This window comes from Helianthus annuus, chromosome 10 (assembly GCF_002127325.2).
Source record: "Helianthus annuus cultivar XRQ/B chromosome 10, HanXRQr2.0-SUNRISE, whole genome shotgun sequence".
Classification (NCBI taxonomy): Eukaryota; Viridiplantae; Streptophyta; class Magnoliopsida; order Asterales; family Asteraceae; genus Helianthus; species Helianthus annuus.
The window spans coordinates 29,245,154-29,255,204 of NC_035442.2; the positions used below are offsets into that span (position 1 = coordinate 29,245,154).

General features: G+C 39.9%; 1 protein-coding gene across 1 annotated transcript; it reads left to right on the top strand.

Annotated features, from left to right (window-relative positions):
• Positions 1–7,431: 7,431 nt before the first annotated feature.
• Positions 7,432–9,087, top strand: LOC110881050 (myb-related protein 308). The gene is made up of 3 exons (XM_022129427.2): positions 7,432–7,617; positions 7,718–7,847; positions 8,308–9,087. The coding sequence occupies exons 1-3, from the start codon at positions 7,485–7,487 to the stop codon at positions 8,960–8,962; spliced, it is 918 nt and encodes a 305-aa protein (XP_021985119.1). The 5' UTR covers positions 7,432–7,484; the 3' UTR covers positions 8,963–9,087.
• Positions 9,088–10,051: the final 964 nt, after the last annotated feature.

The window sequence follows — 10,051 nt, forward strand, 5'->3', positions numbered from 1 at the left end:
AGGAGCTGTATAAATACAGCTCCATACCCACTTCAGAAGGACACCAGCAACAACAGCTATATGCAAACAATCTTCTACACTCTTCTGTTCATCTTCTTCTTACAAGCTTCAAGGTAACCTTCGGGTTGTAGGCGAATTCCGGCAGTACCACTGCTCCGGCTGTTGTACCCTGGGAAACAAAACGAGTACTCCTGGGAGACTCGGAATTTGTTTTAAGGGAAGCGTGTGTTCACGTGCCTCAGCCACTCTGCTTCTACTCCTTTCTTGTATATTTGGTTTATTTCAGTTGTATTGTTCTAGTATTTTATTTTTAGCTTTCCTTGTATTGTAATCAGTAATAAAAATATTGTTTATTTTATTTATTTATGCGAACGGCTCCTACAATCTTAAAACAAATTTTTAAAACCGTTCGTGTAATCAAAACCATTCTGATTGTGATTCAAACCAGTTTTGTTTTCACTCAGTTTGTGTTTTAAAAACAGATTTTTTTTTGGTTTTCATCTTCAAAGGTGCGACTTTGGTTGAAAACCAGTTTGGTTACTTTTAGATTGTCCTAAAAAATTGGTAATAAACTTTCTGATTTGGTCTTCAAAGTTGGACTTAGAAGCCAATCAGTAAGTTATAACTAATAAAAATTTTCTGTTTTTGGTCTTCAAAGTTGGACTTAGAAGCCTAAACAGTAAATTTGTGGTAAAAAAAAATTAAAATTTAATTGTTTACTTCTGGTTTTTGCGTAAATCAGAATATTTTGACTAAACTTTTAAAATTTTAATTTTTTCAGAATGTCGACCTCAAACAACAACAATACGAATGTTGTAGTTGGAACCCCTGCCAACACTGTGGGAGCGTCCACAATGGCAAATCATGCTGAAAGACCTGAGAAGTTCTCGGGTCTACACTTCAAGCGGTGGCAACAGAAGATGTTCTTCTACTTGACCACCATGAACCTTGCGAGGTTCTTGACGGAAACCGCTCCCCAACCTGCGGAAGGGGAGACCGACGCTCAGGCTCTGAGCGCGGTAGATGCGTGGAAGCATTCGGATTTCATATGTCGAGGCTATGTACTCAACGGTCTCTCGGATGCACTGTATAATGTGTACTACAATATCAAGACTTCCAAGGAGTTGTGGAAGTCTTTGGAGAAAAAGTACAAAACGGAGGATGCGGGAACAAAGAAATTTGTTGTCGCCCGTTTCTTGGACTTCAAAATGGTTGATAACAAGCCAGTTATGAACCAAGTCCAAGAGTTGCAAATTATACTAAATGACATCCATGCCGAGGGAATGGTACTTAGCGAGACATTTCAAGTGGCAGCAATGATTGAGAAATTACCTCCTGCTTGGTTGGATTTTAAGAATTATCTTAAACACAAGCGGAAGGAAATGTCGGTGGAGGACCTTGTTCTTCGTCTTCGTATAGAAGAGGAGAATAGGATCGCCCTAAAAAACAGCCTTGTGCAGCCTAGTGCTAGTGCAAACGTGGTTGAGCATGGGCAATCCTCTAAAGGCACAAAGGGCAAGGGGAAAAAGGACAAAGGGAAAGGGAAAGCAAAGGCTAGCAACCTTGGACCGAAGAAAGGGGTTGTGAAAAAGAAACCTCAAACGTTCCAAGGGACTTGTTACAACTGTGACGAGCCGGGGCATCGGGCTAACCAATGCAAGAAACCAAAGCGTGAGCGTGCGCACATGGTGGATGAAGACGGAATGCCTTTGGTGGCAATGATTTCCGACAAAAGCGCAATGATGGATGAGGTCAATACGGTGACCAATACTCCAAAAGGTTGGTGGGTTGATACGGGTGCGACCCGTCACGTTTGTGCAGACAAAAGTCTCTTTACCACCTTCAAGGCGCTTTCTGGAGAAGAGAAGCTGTATATGGGAAATGCAGCCACCGCTGACATCATGGGTGAAGGAACGGTGATCTTGAAGTGGACTTCAGGGAAGGAGCTCACTCTAAGCAACGTGTTGTATGTCCCAGACTTGCGCAAGAATCTAGTCTCGGGATGGTTGCTTAACAAGTTTGGATTTCGTTTAGTTTTTGAGAGCGATCAATTTGTACTAACTAAACGAGGAACGTATGTAGGCAAGGGTTATGCCCAAAATGGAATGTTCAAATTGAATGTAATGGCTGTCAAGAACATGAATAAAATTGCTACTACTTCTACTTATATGCTTGAGTTTTCTGAATCGAATAAATGGCATGGTAGATTAGGTCACGTAAATTTTAATTCAATACGCCGTTTAATCAATTTAAATTGTATACCAACATTCCATATTGATTCACACTATAAATGTGAAACATGCGTTGAATCCAAACTTACAAGAACATCATCAAAATCGGTTGAACGAATAACCGAACCCCTTGATTTAATTCACACTGATATTTGTGATTTAAAAGCGGTACCCACAACAGGTGGAAATAAGTACTTCATCACGTTTATTGACGATAGTACTAAATATTGCTATGTATATTTACTAAAAAGTAAAGATGAAGCAATAAGTAAATTTATCTTGTATAAAAATGAAGTTGAGAATCAACTTCAAAAGAAGATAAAAGCTTTGCGAAGCGATCGAGGAGGCGAATATGTTGCACCTTTTGCCGAGTTATGCGCAAAAAGTGGCATTGTACATGAGTGTACACCTCCTTACTCTCCACAATCAAATGGCGTGGCGGAACGAAAGAACCGCACTTTGAAAGAAATGATGAACGCCATGTTGATAAGTTCTGGGGTGAGCCACGAATTGTGGGGGGAAGCCATTCTCTCGGCTAATTATCTCTTGAACAGGATACCACTCAAAAAGAGAGACGAAACTCCATATGAGTTATGGAAAAGGAAGAAACCTTCATACAAATACTTGAAAGTGTGGGGGTGCCTAGCAAAGGTGACTGTACCACCTCCTAAGGCTCTTAGGATAGGACCCAAAACTGTTGATTGCATATTTATTGGGTATGCACATCAAAGTAGTGCACATCGCTTTCTTGTACATGAGTCCAAGAATCCTGATGTACACGTAAACACTATTATGGAGGTGAATTCTACGTTGTGTCTTACTTTGAAAATGTGTTTCCTTTGAGAAGACAAACACATGCAACGTCATCAACACCCAATTTTGAAGTAGGTGAAAGTTCATCTACACCAGTTGATGAGGTGGTTCATGATAAGACACATGAACAACCTGAGGTTGAAGAAACCGATCGTAGGCGAAGTAAAAGGCCAAGGGTTGAAAAATCCTTCGGTCCAGACTTCGTTAGCTATATGGTTGAGGGCGAGCCCAATACATATCGCGAAGCGGTTTCCTCTTCAGAAGGACCTCAATGGAAAGAAGCAATAAGAAATGAAATAGATTCTATATTGCAAAATCATACTTGGGAGTTAGTAGATCTTCCACCTGGTTGCAAACCACTTGGATATCGTTGGATATTCAAAAGGAAGATGAAAACTGATGGAAGTATTGATAAGTACAAGGCTAGGTTGGTGATTAAAGGATTTAGACAAAAGGAAGGTCTAGATTACTTTGATACCTACTCGCCTGTGACGCGCATAACCTCGATTAGATTGGTTCTTGCTATAGCGGCTTTAAGAAATTTGGAAGTTCACCAAATGGACGTTAAAACCGCATTTCTAAATGGCGATTTAGAAGAAGAAATTTACATGGAGCAACCTGAAGGTTTCTCCGCCCCAGGTCAAGAGGGTAAAGTATGTAAACTCGTCAAGTCTTTGTATGGCTTGAAGCAAGCACCAAAACAATGGCACCAAAAGTTTGATCATGTCATGATTGACAATGGTTTCAAAATAAATGAGTGCGACAAATGTGTTTATTTCAAAGACACAAATGAAGGTTATGTCATCTTATGCCTTTATGTAGACGATATGCTTATCATTGGGAGTAATGATAAAATTATCAAAGCTACTAAAAGCATGTTGAAAGCGAGATTTGACATGAAAGACATGGGTTTAGCGGATGTGATTCTTGGAGTAAAGATCATAAGAACCCAAGAAGGTCTTGTGTTAAGTCAATCTCACTATGTGGATAAAATTCTTGAAAAATTCAACTCGGGAGATACGAGTGTCGCTCGAACTCCGGTTGATACCTCCCAACATCTCAAGAAGAATAAAGGAGTTGGAGTTGCTCAGTTAGAGTATTCAAGAATTATAGGCAGTCTAATGTATCTAATGACATGTACTAGACCCGACTTGGCTTACGCGGTGAGTAGGCTAAGTAGATACACCAGCAATCCGTGCGCGGATCATTGGAAGGCTATCACGAGGGTGCTTAGATACATACGATACACAAGAGACTATGGACTGCATTATACCCGACAACCAGCAGTGATCGAAGGATACACTGATGCAAACTGGATATCGGATAATTAAGATTCCAAATCAACAAGTGGTTACGTGTTTACACTTGGAGGAGCTGCTATTGCTTGGAAGTCTTCTAAGCAAACGGTCATAGCGAGATCTACAATGGAATCTGAATTTATCGCCTTGGATAAGTCAGGCGAGGAGGCGGAATGGCTACGTCAATTCGTGGAAGATATTCCAAGATGGCCAAAGCCTTTGCCAGCCATATGTGTACATTGTGATAGCCAATCAGCGATTGGTAGAGCTCAAAGCTTGATGTACAATGGCAGATCAAGGCATATGCGACGTAGACATAACACGATACGACAACTACTCTCAACGGGTGTTATCACAATTGATTATGTGAGATCAGCGGATAACATTGCGGACCCGTTTACAAAAGGCTTAAGCAGAGAGTTAGTAGAAACGTCATCAAGAGGAATGGGACTAAAGCCCGTGGTTAATGGGAATATGAGGGAAACCTAACTTAGTTGACTGGAGATCCCAAGATCTAAGTTCAATAGGACAACTTAATCATATTACCAAAACGGAGTCACTGTGGGGGAGTACCCTAAACTAAATAAAAGGGAGTTACATATACTTCCTAGTCCATTCCAATCAGTGACATGAAGTGAGGTTAAGCATATTAAGGTTAATGATTTCGGGAAATCAAATAACCATGATGCTTTTAATGATTCAAGGGAATCACCTATGTTAGAGAGAAGTGGGGTCGCTTCAAATGGATTTGTGGGGTGCGCAAATCCTAGAGCTCTCGCAGAACCAGGCTAGTGTTCCAGGACCATAATAGGACACGACAATGAGGAGTTGGCCAAACCAGGGAGAGTATTGTGTGAAGTGTATTGTCGTTTACACAAATGGGGGTATGTTCAAGGACATCGCGTCTACACACCGCTAGTAAGCTAAGTGCGTTTCACAAAAGAAGGTTCAAAGGCTTCAACCTACCTATCTTGCAATACTCAACTGTCGAAGTTTATCGTTGAAAAGTGTAAGGAAAAGATCCATTTCCATACATGTGGGGGATTGTTGGAAATTTGATGAAAATAGCATTTTTCATGTGGGGGATTGTTGGAAAATAAGTGAAAATAGCATTTTCACAAATATAGGAAAATGATTTTTTCCTATTTTGGACTAGAAATAAATATAATAAAATGAGCGGGTTTTATGTATTTATTTATGGGTTTGTGTTCTATGTTGGAAGAGCTTCGCAACGAACTAAACCACGTCCAAAACCGAGCTAAGATGAATGAGATATCGATGCTCAAAGTTGGGTGTTTGGAACATTCAATGTTGAAACTAAAGGGAAAGTAGCACCTTGTCCCACATAGGAGGAGAGATGGAACTTAAATGGGTATTTAAGGTGGAACTCTCCATCCTTATTGTTTCATGGAAGCACACACTAGTGTCCTCGCGAAGGGTGCGGAGCACCCTAACTCGCACTTGCACTCGCACACGCTCGCGCGCGCGCGCGTGGCGTGGGCGATGAGGCGCAATGTGGCGCTTTGATGGCGCACTTTGCACTTCGCATCGCCGCGAGCCGCTTGAGAGCCGCCTTTTTATTTTTGACCGCGCGCGCGTGGTAAAGCACAAGGGTTGCAAGGACCAAGTGGTAGGTGATGCGGCGCATGACGTGGCAGTCATGCGCATGCGCGCGGGTACACGAGGCGCGCGGTTGGCCGCATGGTGCATGGGTCCTGCTGTGTCGTGCGCGGCACACCAGAGTGAGCCAATGCGGCGCGACTGTGTGGCGCGCACGTATAGGCTCACAGGTGACGTGGCGCACGCCGCATGGCAGTAAGCCAAGAGGCCGCACGCAGCATGGCAGTGAGCCAAGAGGCCGCACGCCGCATGGCAGTGAGCGAAGATGCCGCACCGCGCATGGGCGCGCGCGCAGAAGCTTCCAGCATTGAATGACTAGGCAGTTTCAGTCCAGCTTCGTAACTGACGAGTTAATAGGCTTTGACTGAGAATTAAATGACGTATTAAATTGCATTGAAGACGTTTAATGCAATTTAAACCTCTCATTTAATTCGTTTTGACTGTTTCAACCTAGGAGCTGTATAAATACAGCTCCATACCCACTTCAGAAGGACACCAGCAACCACAGCTATATGCAAACAATCTTCTACACTCTTCTGTTCATCTTCTTCTTACAAGCTTCAAGGTAACCTTCGGGTTGTAGGCGAATTCCGGCAGTACCACTGCTCCGGCTGTTGTACCCTGGGAAACAAAACGAGTACTCTTGGGAGACTCGGAATTTGTTTTAAGGGAAGCGTGTGTTCACGTGCCTCAGCCACTCTGCTTCTACTCCTTTCTTGTATATTTGGTTTATTTCAGTTGTATTGTTCTAGTATTTTATTTTTAGCTTTCCTTGTATTGTAATCAGTAATAAAAATATTGTTTATTTTATTTATTTATGCGAACGGCTCCTACAGAAACTACCATGGCGACGTTATGCATATCACGGCCATGTTCCGCAACCCACCATAGCGCGCGCGCGCGGGGGAGGGGGGGGGTGTTCTGGCCGCTATGGAGCATTATAGCCCAATATAACGCTGTATAACCCCCACTACACATGGGCTTATGAGATTTTGGATGAAAAGGTTTTTGAAATACTGTCCAAACTGAGTCGACGGACCGGCTATGTAGTCGGTTACATGTCAGACCACCCGGTCTATCTGATTACGGAAAAAAGTGACTCTAAAAGACTAGGAAAATTTAAAAATGGATTGATGTCATTAAGGAAAGTACCAGCACCACTTTCAGAATTGTAATAGAAAGGAAAATGAGAAAGGGGGTTGGAAAAATGAGAAAATGTGGAGGGTGAAAACGTGGGAGATGGATGCCCCGTCACCAGCTCTAGATACTCAATACGCCACGACAAACTTGGTCGTCATAAGTACCACATTAATCGTGGCAAACCATTACACCACACAAACACACACTCTTGTTGGTTGTTACATCACTCTCTTTTTCCTCATCATTTATTACATAAGTACAAACACTTTAATATTCCTCAAACTACATACACTTTTCTAGTATATACTTCACCTACTATATATATACACTCATCAAACACTCCCCAACCATATTTACAATCATACAACATTTTTGTTCCAAAATGGGAAGAGCCCCGTGTTGTGAGAAGGTCGGGTTGAAGAGGGGAAGGTGGACAGCTGAAGAAGACGAGAAGTTAAGTAACTACATTAAAGTTCATGGCGAAGGGTCGTGGAGATCTTTACCAAAAAACGCGGGTATGCTTGTGTATTAAAATTATATTCGTTTTAAAATGTGTTTTTTGTTATATTATATTTTCATAATGAACATATATGTATATGTATGTGTCTTTCATAGGATTATTGAGGTGCGGCAAGAGTTGTAGATTAAGATGGATCAACTACTTGAGATCGGATTTAATAAGAGGAAATATATCTAAGGAAGAGGAACAACTCATAACCAATTTACATGCTTCTTTAGGTAACAGGTTCGTATAACATACTCCAATTACGCACGCTGTATTTGTGGTATACACAATAAGATATAGAATTATATAGTTACCTAATGTATAGATATATATGACCCGACAAGCTGAAGTATGACCTGAAGTATAATTTCAAAATTAAGAAATAATTCGAGATTTTCGTGTGTGTATCAATGGTTACTTTTAGCACTGTCTAACAAAGGGATACATTGGTTTTCATTCATTAAGGTCACACGTCTACTTGTCAATTTACCCGTGATTTAATAATGACAAAATAAAAGATGTAACTAAAAATCAACTTTATTTCAATTCAAACTTTACCCTTTTAAATTTACTCCTAAAATCCGCTTTCATGACAATGAATATCTGGTATCACTAGATCAAGATGCCATTCATGACTTGCAACGTTTATTAAAATGAAATATTTCATAGTTAAAATTTATTTGATGGCGTTTTCTATCAGGTGGTCTTTGATAGCTGCCCACTTGCCTGGGCGAACAGACAACGAAATCAAGAACTACTGGAACTCGCACCTTAGCCGGAAAATCCTACCGTCACGACGACCTATGAACCCACCGGCTATAGCCATCGCACCCACCGTAAACAAACAAAAAGGCAGAACCAGCCAGTCCACCATGAAGATCAACAAAGCTTATAATAGAAAGTCCAATGTAACCAATCATAACATGGTTCAATCAACCAAACCACCTACAAAACAGCAAACCAAGGCTGACCCATGTGCCACTAGTAATGAAGACGAGATGCTATGCTTTATCGACAGTGTTATGGACCTGGATATGTTAACCGCGGTTGAGGATGGTGGTTCGAAGGGAGCTAGTACTAGTGAGCCCATGAGTGATGTAATTAGTGAAGGAAAAGAAACCTTAGAAACTGTTATTAGTGAGCAAGTGGATCAGGTTATTGGCCCAAGCCCATCAACTACAGGTTCAATTGATGATTGGAATTGGGATTTTGATTTTGATTTTGATTTTGATGTTGAAGATAGTGTGATAGAGTTTGGAGGTGAGGAAGATGATAACATATTATCATGGCCATGGGATAGCATAACACCAGATAATAATAATTTTCTAGGAGTAGGTGAGTCGGGTCTTTGTTAATTAATAGCTAGAGTCTATTCTACAAGTATGTTTATGTATGTAATTGTAGAAATTAGCCCTTAATATATATACATATACATGTATCATATTCACGGGTATGTAATAATCAATATATATATCACATGTATCATATTCACGGGATAGCATAACACCGGATAATAATAATTTTCTAGGAGTAGACGTAAAAACGTAGATTCATACATACGCGTGTAATTGTTGACGTGCAAAATTTGCACCGAAATGTAAAACATTATCATAAAAAAGTGTGTTAACTCGCAAAAATTAGATAAAAGCGTAAAATATAGAAAAGAATAACTAAATCGACGTAGGACCCTTGCATTGAGACATGATTGTTAAACAAAATAATAAACGCAACAATGTTGAACCACACACACATAGCGTGTTAACTCGCAAAAATTAGACCGAAATGTTAAACATTATCGCAAAAAAGAATAACTAAGTTGAAACGATAAAAAGTAACGTAAAAACAAGATGTAAATAAGTACAAGTAAAAAAATTAAAGTTTAAATAATAAACTTAATGAAAGTGGAGGGATCATCTTATAATTTTTAAGAGGCAGGATGTGTAAGAGATGAAAGTTAAAGAGGTCAAACTTGTAAAGAAAACTGAATAGATAGAAAATATATGACTTACAAAATTTAAAAAGTGTGGGAAGTTAGTGGTAGGCAATACATATACATGTATAGGGTTTTGAGACAAATTGACGCAAGCATAAGGCATCAAGCCATCAAGCGTACAATTATATGGGTTAGACGCACGTTGCATGGGAAGAGGCACTTTACATGATCAAACATACTTTATGACATCATTTACATCAAGTTAGTTATATCGTTGTAATTATTTTAAACGTTTGATTTTTCATGCATTGTATTAGACTATTAAAAACCTTCATTTTATTTTAAAATTCTTGATTCTGTGACATAGTTTTTTTAATAATAAAATATGTACGTGAAAGTCATTTGAGTTTAATAACTAAATTTTTAGTGAGAAAAGTCAACTTGAAGGATCTAAATTTTTAGTGAGAAACGTCAACATTGAAAACTAAATAGGTTTTTTTTTTTTTTTTTT